This window comes from Xiphophorus hellerii, chromosome 6, assembly GCF_003331165.1.
Source record: "Xiphophorus hellerii strain 12219 chromosome 6, Xiphophorus_hellerii-4.1, whole genome shotgun sequence".
Classification (NCBI taxonomy): domain Eukaryota; kingdom Metazoa; phylum Chordata; class Actinopteri; order Cyprinodontiformes; family Poeciliidae; genus Xiphophorus; species Xiphophorus hellerii.
The window spans coordinates 16,156,266-16,174,850 of record NC_045677.1 but is presented as its reverse complement, the minus strand read 5'-3'; the positions used below and the strand labels follow the sequence as shown (position 1 = coordinate 16,174,850).

The 18,585-nt window shown below is 36.5% G+C and overlaps 2 protein-coding genes across 4 annotated transcripts; one reads left to right on the top strand and one right to left on the bottom strand.

Annotated features, from left to right (window-relative positions):
- Nucleotides 1-770: 770 nt before the first annotated feature.
- On the bottom strand, nucleotides 771-5,224 carry psma8 (proteasome 20S subunit alpha 8). Its single transcript, XM_032566493.1, has 7 exons — nucleotides 5,012-5,224; nucleotides 3,478-3,604; nucleotides 3,187-3,311; nucleotides 2,979-3,101; nucleotides 2,672-2,791; nucleotides 1,367-1,429; nucleotides 771-1,285 (listed from the first exon to the last, which is right to left on the bottom strand). Exons 1-7 carry the CDS (start codon nucleotides 5,111-5,113, stop codon nucleotides 1,190-1,192), a joined length of 756 nt encoding a protein of 251 aa, XP_032422384.1. The 5' UTR covers nucleotides 5,114-5,224; the 3' UTR covers nucleotides 771-1,189.
- A 1,078-nt stretch (nucleotides 5,225-6,302) lies between these two features.
- Nucleotides 6,303-18,254, top strand: ss18 (SS18 subunit of BAF chromatin remodeling complex). Of its 3 annotated transcripts, XM_032565748.1 has the most exons (11): nucleotides 6,303-6,481; nucleotides 6,964-7,040; nucleotides 7,119-7,203; nucleotides 7,844-8,000; nucleotides 8,827-9,057; nucleotides 9,886-10,056; nucleotides 10,365-10,442; nucleotides 12,123-12,245; nucleotides 14,950-15,080; nucleotides 15,489-15,551; nucleotides 16,748-18,254. In XM_032565748.1, the coding sequence occupies exons 1-10, from the start codon at nucleotides 6,416-6,418 to the stop codon at nucleotides 15,504-15,506; spliced, it is 1,137 nt and encodes a 378-aa protein (XP_032421639.1). In that variant the 5' UTR covers nucleotides 6,303-6,415; the 3' UTR covers nucleotides 15,507-15,551; nucleotides 16,748-18,254. The 3 variants fall into 3 exon arrangements, with proteins under 3 accessions (XP_032421639.1, XP_032421638.1, XP_032421640.1); XM_032565747.1 differs by lacking the exon at nucleotides 15,489-15,551; XM_032565749.1 differs by lacking the exons at nucleotides 10,365-10,442; nucleotides 15,489-15,551.
- The last annotated feature ends 331 nt before the right edge of the window (nucleotides 18,255-18,585 follow it).

Here is an 18,585-nt window from a genome sequence, read left to right as displayed (position 1 = left end):
CATGGTTGGGAACAAATCAGAAGCCAAACTGATCCATATAATTAGCCCAAAACCAAACCCCCAACAACAACTCCCAAACAAGGGAAGTGCAGACATAGTTAAGGCAGCCACTCAGGAAATCTTGGCTTGGGGAAGATGACTCTAAATGAAGGACTATAGCATTCACCATTATGTCTTTGGTAGGAGTCAGAGGGAACCCCTGGGGCTCTTCAGCACAGCACGGCACAACTTTTCAAAGGGCTCCAGATTAAAGTCACTGAAAGTTCCCACTGGGGTCTGAGGCCAGGATCCCATTAAGCAGCCCAACCACACCGCCGGCCATAATTGTGTCGTTGAGAATTCAGAGCAGTGGTTGCTTGATAAGCGAATTTAGGGTGAAATAAAAAAAAGTCAGGAGGCTTAAAAAAAGAAAAAAAGGGGGGAATAGAGGAGGACCATTATACCCTTCATTCGCTCAACCCTAATTTGTTTTAAACGACTGAGGGAAAGGTGAGCTCTTTATGAAGCAATCAAGCCCACACTATTTTCAGCTGTGTGACAGAATGCTGATAGGTGGAAAATACTTCATCACAACATACTGCCGTTAGGCGTCTTTATCACAGTACTCGCCTTGCAGTAGAACATTCAATATAATGGGTGCGGGCATTCGCTTTAAGTTTTCTCTTAAAAAATTGAAGAGTTTGTGTTACAATGTCTAATCATAATGTTACTCAGTGTTACACACCAACACAACTCATTGAGTCAGTAAATAAAAGCACTGAACTTTGAAAGACATAAAAAAAAATCCACTTTTATTGATTATTTGGTTTCATTCTGGTTTTCAACATCATGTAGAATGTATTCAAATTTTGAGCAGTTTTTGAATTCTAAAAAGTCTGGCAAAAGAACTAAATTAAAACTTGACAAAAGAATATCTAACATACACAGTAGCAGTTAGTTGTGGACAAACAGAGTTTGAATTAATGGTTGCATCCACCCTTCGTCATCTTGATAGGAACTGGTTCTCTTTACATCTGGTGCATCAACCAAAAATGTTTGAAAAAGTTTAAGCAGTATCTGCAGCTCTCAAGTTAAGATTCAGCTCAGCAAACAGATGAAACAAATGAGTACATTCTTTGAAACTAATGTATGGAACCCAAAGATGCTATTGTAATCCAAGTGCAATAAACCAAAGATTATGTCAAAAGTTTTAAGTGGATTTTTTCTGCTTTTTCTTCTCTGCCTCCTCTTCTTTTTCCTTCTCTATCTCTGCCACCAGGGTCTCAATTTCCTTGGATTCCAAGATCTATAAACGCAGAAATCAGTTTATGCAAAAATCTAAAATAATTATATGCAACATATTATCCAGATTAGTTTAAAGCCGTACCTTGAGTGGCTGATTTCGTCTAATAACAGCAAGTTCGATATTCTTTCCTCCTGACTGGACAACCTGTGATCAATTAGGGGATAATTAGAATATTAAAGGAGAATTTACACTTAAGATGGATATCACTTGATGGTAAAACTGTTCAAAAAATACCTTTACTATCTGAACAGTTTTTAGATCAGGTCAGAACTGTTTTCAGTCGCAAGTATATTTCTAAAAATCCTGAAATCCTACAGTCAACTTCATTGCAACAAGTACTTTTTCTAACTGCTTAACATGTAGGACTTATGATAACAAAACATTTACTGAGTTGGACTATTTAACTATTTATAGTTAACACTATGCTGAAGTTGGATTAGCCCTCATGTTAAAGGGCTACCTCCGTTTCGGCATATGACCAGTTCAGATCTGCTCCATTTCAAAATGGATGGATTCATAGATAATTTACATGTAATAAATAAGACTAATCAAATATGGGGGGGAAAGTGAATTCGACACTAAACATACAACCTTTAAAAGTAGAGTAAATTATCGGTGAAACCTTCATTTTGTTATTAAAAATTCATAAAATAGTTGCCATAAAGCTTTGCTTACCATTGAAAACCAATACAAGATCAAAATTCCAGTCTAAAACCTTAATGTTGGAAGACTGGGCTGCACAATACCAGAAAAGTATTAAATTGAAATACCATTGCTAAAAATAGTTATATTGATGAGAAACTCTGTGTCTTTTAACATCTCAGATGCTACAAATATACAACAGGTGGGGGGCATTAGGACAAGTAAGAGTTAATCAGTTTTCCAAAATATACCAACATACATAAATTATTGTCTGATACCTTAAATATTATATTCTATCCGATATTGTGTACAAGCAGTTCTTTGAAAGTGCAATATTGCAATTTTGAATATTGCAAAGCTCTGTTGGAAGATGCAGAGGCAAAAAAGTCAAATAGTCTTCTGTTATATTTGAATAATTTACAAGTGGATCAGTAGCTCAACTTAAGCGTTGATTTGCCATATCAAAATATTAAAGATACTATCCAAATATTATTCAATGTAAACAGAGTTGTGCATGAATTCAGAAGTGTATTTTCTAATCAGTAAAACTAGGACTAGGCCTAGAAACATGAATATGCTATATTTTCTTTTGTTCTCACTCCCAAACGGTATAATTTAAAATTACACTTCAGGTTAATTTTTCACTTTAACATTTTTGTCGTGGAAACGCTCAGTGCATAAATTAAATGATGAGAGAGCAACTTTAGTAAAACAAGCTGATGCAAAGGTTTAATATGACCTTACCTCAAGCAAAGCTTTGATAGCCAACTTGATGGCCTCATTGTCCCCAGCAATGGCTTCATCTGTGTAATTCTTCTCCAAAAACTCCCTCACTGTTTTTGCGCTGCGGCCGATTGCATTTGCCTAAATATTTTTCCACAAAGTTGTACAGCAAAATCAACGGGAATTGTTTTCAGACCAACACTTTCCTTGTCAAGCAAGCAAAGAGAACACTGTGATGAAAATAAAGATTATATATATATATATATATATATATATATATATATATATATATATATGTGTGTGTATGTATATATATAAAAACACTGACCTTCCAAGCATGGTAGGTCCCCGATGGGTCTGTCTGATACAGCCTTGGAGTTCCATCGTAGTCAAAGCCAACAATTAATGCAGAGATTCCAAACGGCCTGCGTCCGTTGCTTTGAGTATAACGCTATTAAGGAAATCGGAGGAGAATACTCACAATAACTAAGTCGTTGTCATTGTTCCATTGTTACTTTCCACAATCTGTGAATTACCTGTTTCAGAGTAGCGATGTATCTTGTGATGTATTCCACTGTGACAGGATCCTCAACTGTTAGCCTGTGACTCTGGCATTCAACCCGAGCTCTGTTTATCACAATACGGGCATCTGCCGTCAGACCTTAAAAACAAAGCAAGAAAGTAAACCACTAAAGCAAGGAGACAGTGAAAGAAATTATAAGAAACATTTATATGTTGCCCTAATTTTAATCCATTTATCTATTTTTCATGCCAAGCATCCATTATCTATGTCAGAAAGGAAAAATAAAAACTGATTTCTGAGTTACCCGCAAATGCCATGCAGACATGTTCATCCAGTGCACAGATCTTGCGGACGGTTCTTTCTTCCTGCAACTTTGCAACGGATTTCTTCTCCACACCAAGAACGACAATATCTTTACCTCTGATTCCAACCTGAGGACAAGAAACAGCATATGATTATTACTAAATATTTTAAAAACATCAAATATTTTATATTTGGGGGTTCACATATTTGGGGGTATTTGGGGGTATTTTAAAAACACCAAATATTTTATATTTGGGGGTTCACATGTGATGCACTTATTGTTGCAGAGTAAATCCACAACACATGTATTCAACCAACTTAGAAGACTAAGGATGTGTTTCAGTAAGGAAGTCCCAACAAAATTTGAATTAATGACCTATAAAAACAGCCAAATTAAAACAGATAGTAGAGAGAGCTTTTTGCATAGATAGAAAATACTTTGTTTCTTATTTTAAAAAATAATAAATATAAAATCAGGAGGAGCATAGCACAACGCAACAACACTAGGCAACTTTTCATCAGAATAGATTGGAGGTGCACTGAAGACACTTTTAAAGACAAGTTTTTCTTTATTACTTCCAAATTTGAGAGATTTAGTTTTTTAACAGGACTTGGGGTCTGATTACAGACAAACAATTACTTGCCACTATGTTGTTTTTGCAAAAGTTTCTAAACAAACAAATATTTTCATATTTTCTGAAGCAGTAAACGTGTTACATTGTTTCATTAGCTGTAATAATTTTCCCATCTTTAATTACAGCTGCTCAGTTTGCTTAGTGTAAATAAAAAACTAATAAGTGGACACTGCTTTTTTACACATTCATAGAGCCTTTAAATCATACTTAAGAGAAGGATTTTACCGAAGAACAAAGACTTAATGTGTTAAAATATTTTTAGGTTAGATCATTTAGAAAATAAAAACGTTTATTTATAAATACCTTAAACCTTATCTCCGAATGATTTTGTTGCATCACTTTGTCCAAATTCTGACTAATAATAACTTGAAGATCAACATTTTGATTTTTATTCCTTTTGGAATTTTGCAATAAATGATTTAAACCAAATTCTTTGTACCAAAAGGATTCCGTATAAATGCCTGTTCCTGCATAGAGTAAGTTTAGCAATTAGAAGATATACCTATTCTGAAAAAAACAATTCTCAATACCATCTTACTACACGTAAAAACAAACGTGACCATTATTAGGCTTAATTTTAATTATTTTTCAATCACCCTTTCTCTCCGTGTCTCATTATTTAAAATCACATCAAAATCGAAAGTACTGTGAGAGTGACACAGCGACAAAATGCTAACAGTGGTGATTTTCAACTCCACGAGTATCGTCTTCACTATATACCAGTGCGTTTAAAATAACTCCTGTTCAACAACATTTAGACCAATAAAATTCAAAATGTAATAGACAATGTTAACAAATTACATTACTGAGCAAGAAATGAGTGATTGCTAGCAGCTAGTTTGTTGGCTAATAGAGGCTGACCACGTTAGCTTTAGCATCAATTCAATTTAAAACACTTACTGCGGTGGAACCTTTCTTTACAGCTTCTTGTGCATACTCTACTTGAAAGAGATGACCGTCGGGGGAAAAGACAGTAATTGCTCTGTCATATCTTGCCGCCATCGCACTGCAATACAAGCTGGAAGAGACGAAAAGGAGAAAAGCTCAATCTAATGATTCAGCTAGTTAGCAACGAGCGGCTCAATTTGATAATTGAAACTGCGCATGCGCGTTACCTACGAACTGCGGATGCTAAAAATGGCAAAGACCGCGTGAGTGTCAATTGTACGTCAGTGACGCCGCCATTTTATAAGTGGCATCTTTTAGTTAAACGTATATATATAAACATATATCCAAGTTTAGATCAAGCAGTCTGTCTAACGCTCGAGCATTTCATATGTTTTTTTTATTGCAACTAAATACGTGTCTACATTTCTTTATGTTGTTTTACATCTGGCGTGTAGCAAGTTGACACAAGACTGTCAACAGTTAGTAATTCATAATGAAGATATAAGCGACTTTCTATATTTTTCGAACAAAGTACGTGTATTTTGAGCATACTGTGTTTCGCAATGGGTTTTCATGTAATAACTGTTGTTCATTGTGTCTCAAAAATCACCATCGAATGCAACTATCTGACTCTATTAAAGAGTCAGAAATACGTATTGCAGTGCGATGGCGGCATGTAAACTTTCTTTTTTTTTAAATTGCCTCCAGTTAAAAAAAACTTCACTAAAGTTGAATTGCTTTACAAAGCGAACTTGCCACCCACAACATGACGGACACAGCAGCCTCGTTTCCAGGGGCCAACATGTCTATGGGGCCAACAACGCCCATGCTTACAGATTTACAAGAAATTAGAATCACACACACACTACCGTTAGTAAAGCTACACTCCCACAAAATTACAGTTCTATTTCTTACCAGTTCTATCAGTACATCGCATAACGACTACGCGGCATGTCCCTGTATGATGTGAAAAAGAACATTATTTTGTTGTACTATTATTATTATTATTATTATTATTATTATTATTATTATTATTATTATTATTATTTACATTAAAGTTTGACAGTTTCCCCTTTTGTGTTTTTCTACTCTTCTGTAGACTGTTCCACTAAAACAATGAAGGGGGATTTTAATTAGATAAAGTCAAAAACGACATATTCGCAAAGAAAACCAAGTATTTAATATCTAACAATTTATCTACGGCAAATGTGATTTTCTAGTTACAACACAATGGAAATAAAGATTGACAAAAAGAAGTGTGTTTGAATTTCCCGTCACCCCTCAAAACGGACCGCTGCATTACGAAATTGCACCGTATTGAGCGCTGTGGGATCAGAGTTTTACCGATTTGTCCTGTGTTAGCCACTTGGGGACTTTTTATGCTGTAGCTCGCTTTTATTCGTAATTTTTATCACCATGTCGGTGGTTTTTGCACCTCACAGACAGCGAAAGGGTGACATAACACCCGCTGGAATACAAAAGGTAATTCATCAGTTTTTTTCCCTCCCGCGGATCATTATGGAGGCTACGGTTTGAGACGCTGCTGCTAGCTGTGGAGATTGTCTGTGTAGCAGTGCCCATCTAAGTCCAACTGTGGGCAGATCGGTAACACTGTTACACGATCAAAGCGCGGTGAATACGAAACTCCCTAGAAACAGGACGCCGTGTGTGCACAGGGAAACCAAAGTTAACTTGTCATGCTAATGGAAAATTGTTCGTTAGATGAATGAAGGCCTTTGGTTTTGTTAGCAATGCACAGCTAGCATGCAAGACACGTCTTTGTTAGCGAGAAACGCACGCTTACATTTCACAAAAAAAAACTCATCTCTTTGTCTTTAACTGCAACAGAATAAACACCAGAGAGCAGAACTCTAACGGGACTGATTATACAATCGTATTTCGTTTTGTCTTAAAATAATGAGAAGTAACATAGAAGTTATATTATCCGCTTTTTACTTTTTCAGTTACTTGATGAAAACAACCAGCTGATCCAGTGTATAATGGACTTCCAGAGTAAAGGCAAAACAGCCGAATGTTCTCAGTAAGTTTCCCAAGTTTAGTTTCTTCTGTACAGTTCATTTAATTAAATGTGAAGCTCTAATTAATCTCAATCTACCAGTTATCAACAGATGCTGCACAGAAATTTAGTGTATCTGGCTACGATAGCAGACTCCAATCAAAACGTACAGTCTCTCCTCCCTGCTGTGAGTATTGGTCTAGGATAATTAACTTCTGTTTTGTATAACTATGACTTCCATGTTAATGTTGCTCTGTTTAGTCAACGTCTCATTGTTGAGGTCCTCTACCAGTTATAGGCAATTAGAGTAATTTGAATAACATTTTTAAATGTGTTTATTACTGTTTTGTTTTTAAATTAAAATTAAGTATTCATTCAGTCTTTTTTTTAGCTGCTGCTGTTTTCTAAAATTCCAGGTTGTAACCAATGCCCTATGTGATGTTTTTATAAGGTTATGAGAAAAAATATTGTTTAAATTAATTCTGATTTTAACAAATTACTAAAAAGAAAGTGTTTTTTTATGTGTTGTCTCCTTTCTTCTCTGAATTATTATGTCTGTATTCAATGTATAGATTTTTATAGTACAAGCCTGGTCATTTAAATCTATTAAAAATATTATAATGTCACCAATTTTGTATGTCTGTCTGCCTCTTCTATAGGGAAACATTTGAAGGCAAAAATCTTTGTTTTTTAGAATGTTTTCAATCATACTTGATTAGTGAGAACATTTTTTTATTTTTTGTCTTACCAGATTTTCTTTCCTGCAGACAGAGATGTCATTATTTTTTCAGACAACTGATGTGTGTGTTTGTGGTATTCACCTACAGCCACCTACTCAAAATATGCCCATGGGCCCTGGTGGCATGAACCAGAGCGGACCCTCTCCCCAGCCCCCTCACGGTCACAACATGCCCTCTGAGGGGATGGTTAGCGGTGGCCCTCCAGCTCCCCATATGCAGAACCAGATGAATGGACAGATGCCTGGTAAGTCCCCTGTCTCAGCAGCCCCTATTTCTTGTCTTTCTTTTTTTTTTTTCCTTCCACAGTTTCTGTCTCACCCTGAGTTGCCTGGCAACACCACAGCACTATGAGGGAGGTCGTTCGGCTGAAGGATGATGTCACCCATTCGTTCTATGATGTGATCTCTATTTCTGATTCTTTTTATTTTTTATTGAAGCGCAGCACTTTGTTGACATGTTGTTTCTGACCCTGTTGTGTGGAGGTAAGTCACTTTTGTCAACCAACACCCATGGAGTAATTGGAAAGCAGTGCATTATCACTATAGCAGCAATCACATTCACTCCCATGTAGTTTGGTGTCTTTTACTTCCTAATAACCTATGAGAGAAAAACTAAATTATGATTTGTGAACGTGTTATCTGTAGTTGCTTTTAGAAGAAGTTGGTCTACAGTATCTCAAAAAACCAGTTGGGGTAATAAAAAGGTTGCCAGTTTAATCATGATCCTTTGTCTTTACATCTGCCGAAATTCTTTTTCTTTAGATCCTCAATATGTAAAGTAATGTTAGTCTGATGGACACCAAAGCCAACCACAAGCTTGGCTATCTTTTTTAGCTTTAAGTGTAACTTCAGGTACATCTCCTCTTTGCATTAGAATGTCAGAAATACAGAGGCTTATATGTCATAATTTAAATAAACTTCAATAATAAATTACAACTTAACTTATTCTACATAAAGAAACAAATTGTATTATCCATTTCACAAAAAGGTGAAAAGGCTGGTTAAATACCATGTTAGAGTATATCAAGTTACTCTGATTTATTTTATTTTTTGCTCTGTTCTGTTTTCTAGGGCCTAATCATATGCCCATGCAAGGTCCTGGTCCGGGTCCCAACCAGCCTCCAAACATGCCCAGCGGCTCGATGAACATGCCTTCCAGCAGCCATGGCTCTATGGGTGTTTACAATCACGCGGTGCCCTCTTCGCAGGGCATACCAGCTCAGAGCCAGATGAACATGACCCAGGGTCAACCAATGGGAAGCTACGGGCCTCGACCAAACATGAACATGCAACCCAGTCAAGGTAAACGGATGCATTTGCAAGTTTCCCTTTTTGGCCTTTTTGATTTAACACTGTTCATCAGTTTGAATGGTGTTCGCTGTAAGACACATACAGTGCTATGCAGAAGTATTCATACTTCTTGAACTTTTTCACATTTTATCATGTTAGAGCTCCAAACCTCAATGTATTTTATTCTGATTTTATTTTAGAGGCCAACACTATTGGTTGATAAATGTGGGGGAAACAGGAAATTATACTTAGAAAAACAATTCTAAGTATCATGTTTGTATGGATTATTCATCAGGCATGTAGAAATTTTTCAGTTATTGGGAAGAAATATGAGAACTACTTGTTAGAGGTTGCAGAAGATGAGTCAAAGTTTCACAATCCAGCATGGCAGTGACTTTTAACTCTGTCAGATCAACAATGGGGTTGTTAAAATGAAAGCATTTACCAGTATTATTTGCAATTGAACATTCAGATCTAAATGAAGTTGAACATTTTGGGGCAAGACTTTAAAGTTGATGTTCACAGATGCTCCCCACCAAATCTATTTGAGCTTGACCTATTTTGCAAAGAACATGTAACATTTTTACTGTCCAGATTTGCAGCTGTAATTACCCCCAAAAGGTGATTCTACTACGTACTCACCCAGAGTGCATATAGAACATCTGAAATCGCATATATTGCTAAAAGATGTGGAAACCATGCACTACACTCACCATAATTCACAATCATACACAGAACATATCTGTGTTCTGTCAGATATGACAAAATGTGAAATTTGAAGATAAACAAAGCAATTTATTCAATGCTGCTTTGGCTTTATGCAATGCCTGTGTACTGCAGGCCCCATGATGCATCAGCAGCCTCCATCGCAGCAGTACAACATGCCTCCTGGTGGTGGTGGACAACACTACCAAGGGCAGCAGAATCCAATGGGTATGATGGGCCAGGTCAATCAAGGGAACCATGTCATGGGACAGAGACCGATGCCACCCTACAGACCTCCGCAGCAAGGTATTCCTCTCAGCCTCTCATAGGTGTGCAAGTTGTGAGTGTTGGTCTTTCTTCTTTATAACCTCTTCCTTCTGCATTTCCTGCTCCTGTTTCACTTAGTTTCTTCTACTCTGTCCACTGTAGTTCAAATATCTTGATGAGAAATGGGTGTAACTTGAAAGTTTTCAGCCTTGAACAAAACAAGGAAGCAGCCAACAAAGAGCTCTCCAGCGAGAATAAGCAGCAAAAGAACCCATCCTCTTTAACCTTCCCCTTACACAAGGCATTCAACAACACCTTGAATCTACCTGTGTATATGTTGTATGTAGGACCCCCCCAGCAGTACCCAGGGCAGGAAGACTACTATGGGGACCAGTACAGTCACGCAGGACAGGGAGCCTCAGAAGGTAGGAGAACCCTCCAGTCACTTGGAGAAGATGTTCACTGAATTGACACAGACCAAGAAATTGTAATGAAGCTGAAATTTACAGTTTCTTCATTATTACCCTGGAGAATGCCCTTTTTGAATATGGTGCTCTAAATCTGACATCATAAAACATCTATGTTTTAGAGGTTGACACTATTTTGAGAAGGTGCTGCTTTTCATCAGCAAGTTAGGATCTATGCAGAAATTATATAAAATGGTCACTTTTTGCCTTTAATTATATGGCATCATACTTCTGATGCTATGGACAGTTTGTTCTGTGGTTTGTTTCTAGTAATATTTACCAAACATTAATAACAAATTATTAATAACCAGGGACATGCAGAAGAGCACCACAAGTGGCGTACAAACCGCGGGCCATTGTTGAGTAGTATGAAACAGTTGGTGTTCTTCAACTTGTAGGGGGAAGGATTGTTGTTGATGCACTATCAACAATGCTAGAAAATAAAAAATATAAACCTCTTTCTCTTTGTCCTGTTAACATTTACTGTTGTTTTCCTCCTCTACTCACCAACCCCTTTCATTTAACCCTATAAACACGTTTCACTTTCTAAAGTAGTTATGTGAAGAACTAAAAACATGGCTTCCTAAATTCCACTCTTCAAAATCTGACCTCACTATGCCATGCTGAGATTCTCTGACCTCTAAATAATTAAAATCAGAGTATATATTTCTATCTTAATGTCACTTAGTATTACTTATTCTATTGTCAAATCACAAAACAAAGAGTTTTTTTAATGACTTTTAATTAGCTACTCTTACAAAAGTCAAGACGTTTACACATATTCACTTAGTGGTTGGTAGAAATGACTAATGTATCAAATATTTTGGGTCTTCCTCAAAAAACTTTTTCACAGTAGCTTCCTGGAATTTAGGCCCATTCCTCCTGACAGATCTATGGGAACTGAGTCAGGATTTGGAATCCACCTTCAGTTGGGTTGATGACCTGAGGCTTGCAAAGCTGCAAGTGTTTTCTTCCAAATGTTACAATGGTCGTTATGGAAAAACCCTTCAAATTTAATTTAAAGAAAAATTATGTTTTCTTATTTTCTATGGCTAACAAAAATATTTTGCATCTAAGTTTATTTTAAGGGCACATAAGTCCTTCTTAAACAATGTAAGAGCTGGACATTCCCAATATTGTTTATACCTACATATTTGTAAATGTGGCACCTTTGGGGATTTGGAATTTGTACCCAAGGATGAACCAGACTTTAAAGTCTCCACCAGTTTCTTTAGATTTTTTTTCTTGTATGGGATGTCAGAAAGGAAGCTGTGTATACAGTATTTGAGCTGTGGCCTTTACATAAATTCACACCTTTAATCGAAACTTAAACCATGACATCGTCATCTAGGCTTTTCCAAGTTGTTTAACAGCTCCGTTATGTCAGTATATGTTACGTGAATTGAAAGGGTTGTAAAACATTCTCTAAAAAACATTTCTTTTTATACAGAATATGTAAATATCTAGTTTCATTTGTATTTGATGCTGTAGTGGTGACTCGTACAAAAAAAAATAGCCTTCCATATACGCTGGCTAATTATTTAAACGGTAAAGCAGAAGTTGGTTGCACTTTGCAACCACTATGTGCATCCCATTTATCTACATGTGGTTAACAAGTCATGCTCGTACTCCTTGAAGGTAATGCACAGTATGGCCAGCAACAAGAAGCATACCAGCAAGGCCCGCCACAACAGCAGGGTTATCCTCCGCAACAGCAGTATCCAGGTCAACAAGGCTACCCACCACAGCAGCAGGGTTATGGTAAGTTCCATACTTTTACCTTTAGGAGACATATTTGTCCTCTAGGAGGCACTGTCGGTTTTCTGATCACTTTTTTCCCTCCGCAACTATGTTTTTATAAAGGTTTTAAATTAACGATCCAGATACATTTCAAAATGTTTTCAGAGTTTATCCAGAGATGGAGATAAAATCTGTCTTCCATCGCATTAGTGTTATGTGTTAATTAATGCCCTACATGTGCTTTTTTTGCATTACCTCTAGAAAAAAAAGTCATTTCTTGCTGTGGTTTACAGTCAGAGCCCCTTTGAAAAATATTTCTACCCCATGCAATTTCACTGTTTATTGTATTTTAGCAAAATTTTGTGTGAAATCTGAATATTGTTATGGGACTTTGTAATTTTCCCCACAAAACATACCAGTTAGGTCATGGACAATATTACGGTGTTGTGGAAAGCAGGTTAGGTTAGAAAACAGCATGCCAAGCTTTCAACATATTGTAGAGTCCATCCGTCAGATGAAAACGAGAAGAAGCACAACATTCTTGCAGCATGGACAGTATGCCCATGCTGCAAGAATGTTTATGTTGAGCAGGAAAAAGGAAACTTGACAGAGTTTATTGGAAGATGGGGAAAAAAACTAAATGCAGGGCATTCATAGCAGAATATGTGTTAAAGATTTGACACTAGATCAGAGGTTTAATTTCCAGCACCACAACACTCTAAACAGTTGACAGTTTATAAAGGTTTTTTTTAGTTTTTTTTAATTAAAATTCCTGTGCAGCATGAGTAGGTATTATGGTAGAATGTAATATTTTGAGTTACTTGATTTGTTGTGGTGCAATAAATACTTTGCAACTTTTTTGGATAAACAGAACTTTCCATACTCTGTTATAGGTTGACCCATGATTCCATACTAGATTAGCCAACATCATGATATTCACAGAGCTTTAAGAACCAAATCCACCTTACCATTTTTAGAAACCTTTGCTGTTAAAGTTGACTTCTTGAATCTCTTGAGGCATGTTTCCTCATCACATTTTTTTTTTTTCTTTTATTGGAACCTTCCACCATTTGGCCTGTATCTTAGCCAAAGCTCATTTTAGTAATGAGCTAGCACAGAAGCAGAGGCTGTGAGGTGAGATTCATCTGGCACACACACATGCCTGCTCTCGAAGGCCCCCACAAGGTTATACACAACAGCATAAGGCATTACGAGCGCCTAACGATGCTGCGTGGGCCTCATTTGACTTCAACCCTGAGTCCTTCACAGCAGTTACAGAGCTTGTTGCAGTGTGCAGAGGCTGATGAGATGATTTTTTTAGTTTTAAATGAAACTTCCTCCTCTAATGAAGACCAGCAGAATTTCATTGATGTCTTCTTGCATTAGTGGACCACTGCCTGACTTGCTTGTTCATTGCAGGTTCAGCCATTAAGGAAACAACCTAACTAAATGGGTTCAAAATGCAGATATAAATTAACTTGTTGGTACTAGGGGTGGATTAGGAATATATTTAATAGCAATACAACTGTGGGAAATTTTAATGACAACATTGGCCCATCTTTTTCTTTTGTTGCCATTCCATATAGTCTCTAGCACCCACTATTAGCTTTAGCTTCTCTCTTCCTAAAGTCATATATCTAGTGTAGGCATTAAAGCTGCAGTGTATAACTTTTATAAAAATGTTTTTTATATACTCATTAAAACTTTCATTATTTTCTGACAGTATAACATGAGAAACTTAATCTGCGTGAAAAAATTGAGCTCCTTTGCCTTTTCCATGTGGTACTACTTCCATCTGCAGAACTACATCTCTCCCAGTTTGATGCAACCAATCAGATCAAGGAGTTAGGACTTGGCACTGGCAATAATGCTCATGCACATGCTGCTCAATCAGAATCAGAATGCTTTTATTATTATTGTATGGGAACACAACAAAATGTCATTAAAAAATGTCATAATTTCAATGTACTAATGGCAAAGCAGCAACTTACCAATACAAGAAAACTATCTATCCAGTGTCATTGGTACCCAGTCTAAATTACCTGTGCATTCACAGCAGGCTCTTTTGTGGGGAAGGATCTGTAGCATAGCAAAGAGCAACGGGGGGTATGAGCATCGCATACTCAAGGATGATTGACAGCCCTAGGACCCTCCTTCTAGCTATTATTGATAGTTTCATAGCCGAGCTGTATATTTCTATAGTTGGCTATAGGACAACAGGGAGGAGGCAGAGGAGTTTTATATATATATATATATATATATATATATATATATATATATATATATATATATATATATATATGTACATTACCTAACTCTTACTATAGTGTCAGAACATAATGACAGTTTCAACAAATATGTAAATAAACAAGACTTGCATACTGCAGCTATGAGGGAAAATTACCAATATATTTATGAGAGGATATTAGGTTAAATTATTTGTCATACCTGATGTTGATCCTTAAATTAAACCAAAATACCTTTAAAAGTTGAATTTATCAAAGCTTTAAGACACCTTAAGTTTGGCTGGAATGTACTTCAAAACTTTAAGACATATTAAACGACTCTGTCGCTATCAAACAAATCTGTTTAAAAACTAAATTTAAAGTGATAGTGTGATAGCATCTGAGAGGTGTCAAAAGTTGCTTTTGTAGATTTTTCAGTCAACTTAAGCAAATTTAAGCGTATCTTGTTTTCAATTCATTCTGCTGAATATTTATTTCAGGTCCCTCCCAGAGTGCCCCAGGACAGTATCCCAACTACCCACAAGGTCAGGGACAGCAGTACGGGGGCTACCGTCCCCCTCAGCCCGGACCCCCACAGGGCCAACAGCAGCGCCCGTACGGTTATGACCAGGTGAGTATACCCAAAGGACTAAATGGTCACAGAGACTTGTTTGTGCATCAGGATTAGTGTTTTTCTTGTTACTGTTAATGCCAAATTATTATAAATGAAATGAGAAAACATTAATGGGTAGTGTGTTTTGCATGCTGTTGTCATTTTTGGTGGTTAAATGTGTTCTTCCCAGTGGAAGTTATATGTTTAGTGTCTTTTTACTCTCAATTCTCAGTCTTGCTTATGTTTTGTGGCTTATGTGGAATCCTATTTCAGTGATAAATGAGGGCTTTAAAGAGGATTCTTCCTTCTACTTGATGCAGCCTGCGTCAGTGTTTTGAAGGGGGATCGATTTGCTGCCCTGTATTACCTGTGGTCTTATGTGGGGACCACAGCTGCACTTTGATATCTTTATCTTTGAACATTTAGGGGCACATGAGGAAATAAAGAAGCGGGGATTTGAACCCCTGACTAGCTCTATAAGAAGCAAAGGTAATGGTTGCTGTGAAGACCTCAACGTTAAATCTAGACACTTGACCACTTAGCCTTAATTTGCATTTGTTATGTTTCTTCTGCCTCTCCTCTATCCCTTTCAGTCTTTCTTTGTAGTTTTCCCTCCCTTCCTTTTTTTTTTTTTTACACTTATTTATTTATTTTTTTTATCTACCAGGGGTCGAACTGTAAGTAATGAGGTCTAACAAAAAACCATACATGGTCTGCAACCAAAGGCTGTGCCTTTAATCTACTTTAATTTGCAACAGTTCATTGCTTAAACTGTGTTTAAAGGGGTGTAGCGGTACATGTGATGGTCCTAAGCTGTTCAGTTATTTTTGTTGCTTAGTTGGGTCCTTTTTAAACTACAAATCTAGGACACATGGGACACTTTGTCAGTCGCAGAAGTTCCCTTCTTCATACTTAAATCCTTACCAGACCCTATGCAATGTGTTACATTAAGCTTAAGCTTCAGGCCCAAATTAGGCCTTGTGTTACCATGCGTTTTTGCTAATTTAGATAAAAAGTAGACTTCTCTAAACATGACTATTTACAGATGGTATTAAAATCTGGCCTGTACTGAAAATTGTCAGTGTTCCATATTCTTCTGAAGTAAAAGTTAAAATATTTTTATTGTTTTTGTGCATTTTATCAGGTTGCAGCAGTTGTGGAAGTTCCTTTTGTAGTTTGTGAAGTGGTAATGCTGAGATAATTATTTAAAAAAAAATTTTTTAAGCGTTTTTAATGTGTGTTTTTTTTTTTTTTACCATTTTAAGTTCTGGAGAAAAATTAATAATGTTCATTCCAAACCAATAATTATGTGTGCTGTTACACCCCTAACGTTATAATCTGTGATATCAAAGTTTAAATTCATAGTTTCTATTAATACCAAACGCATATTTCGACCCCTGTTTAGGAATGTATTAAATAGAACTGTTAAAGCAGATTTTTCTCATTTAAAAGTAGCTTCCTATTTTTCAGAAGTAATTTTTGTGCCCAAACTTGATATGTTAAGTTAGTTTAGTGCTTTTAAATTGTGAAGTCATGTTGCCACCTGCTGGTCAATACCAGTCAGTGCAGATATATTATAAATCATGTTTTACAGAATAACACTGCAACTTGAGATGTTTCTTTGCACCGTGCTGAGAGTTGTTTAAAAGCTCAGTAACATGTGTCTGTCGTATTTTACTCTACAGGGCCAGTATGGAAATTACCAGCAATGAGAAATGGTCACAGTTTACCTACACCACTCCTCTCTGATCTCTGAGTTTTGACCTCTGGTCAACTGCTAAGCAGACAATTATGATGGTTTCAGCTCAGATCCTCCCGGACACAAACACGCTTATGAATACAAGATATGTTTTCCCCTTTTTGGGCTTTCATCCTCTCCAGCAAAATGTATTCCTGTTCATCATGCACATGTCAAAGTCGGTGACCTTGCTCCAGTGTCTCAAAGCGGCAATGCCTTAACAAAAAATAAACAAACAAATGGAACTGCCTTATCCTTTAGCATTGCAGAGTGAGGAATGTGGCAACAAAGATTTTTGGACACCAAAACTCAAACGTCAAATTTTCAATGTGTTTGAGTGCATCAGTTCCCTGCCCTTCAACTCTCCAATCACAAGAAGCAATAACGTAGGGATTTGCTCGGGGGTTTGAAGACGAAAAGATGCACCAGGCAAATTTCCAACTAGGCCAATGGTACATGTCTCAGTGTATGTGATAATGTAAAAAAAAAACTGTTATTTTGTGCTTTTTAGATCAAGCTAACTTTGTATAAGATGTTGAAAACTAGTACTAAGCCTGTGTCATTTATTTTAAAGAAGCGTATGTGTCCCTCTTTTCTTTTTTTTTTAAAGCTTTTTAATGACGGTGAATCCCATACAGTTTTCTTTCTTTGTTATTGAATTGTATGACTAATAAATTAGATCTGCAACGTATGTGACATGGACTCTGTATAAATCAATATTTTATGAAAAATGCCATAGATAAAATTTCCTTAAAAACAATATGGGCAGCGTAAGACAACCCATAAAATCTTAAGTGTTAAGTGAGGTATTTTTCTCTTTTTTTTTTTTTTCCTTTTTTATTTACCACAGTACCTGACAAAATAAGGCCTTCTTACTTAAGAGCTGTTCTCAGAGAGGTAATACTGTATGTAGCAGATTGTAAATTAATCTCAGTTGGGAGGTTTTTTTTTTTTTTTTATTATTATTTTCTGAAAATATCGACAGCTTGTTTGAAGAGTGGTAAATGGGAAAGCCCAACATGATTTATTTTCTAAGATTATTTTTTGTTTTTATTAGCCTGTTGTTATTTGACAATGCTGGAATCATGTCACCCCCTTTGAAGAAATGTCTAAGTTGATGTCATTCAAGTAGTGTTTTGTGTGAATAATGAATATTGTTACTGTCAAATATGTAACATAATATGTGAAAATAATGTTCTGAAGTGGATTCCTTCAACACAGTAAAGACTGGTTGTGCAGTTTTATATCACTGGCTTGATATCTGTATTATGGTGCATATTTTATTGATCCCATATGTACAGCAGCGTAAAGATGAGGAACTGACTGTCCTCTGATATTGTTTATATGGCTGTTTTAATATTTTTCAGTCTGCACCCCATTCAAGTGGAGGTCACATAATGTGTCTTGGCAATGTGAACTGTACATTCTAATAAATTAGAAGAATCTTTAATATATTTTTGTGTGGATTTTTTAGCCCTTTGTCTGAAGGATGTCATGAATACATTGTTTTGCTGCAGTTTTCGTAACTCTTGAACCCTTTCAGATAACATTGTATGTTATGTTGTGGGATTGACATACACAGTGTCAATTGTGAAGTGGATGGCATTTTTTACATAGGCGTGCAAATATAATCATCCTGCTTTTGCTTTGAATAAAATTCAGTACAGCCACCTGCCTTCAGAAGTCAGCTAATTGTTAATAAATGCAGTCTAAACTGCAATTCACCTCAGCATAAATGCAGCTGCTGAAGGCATTGGTGAGCAAACGGCATTCTGAAGCACAAGG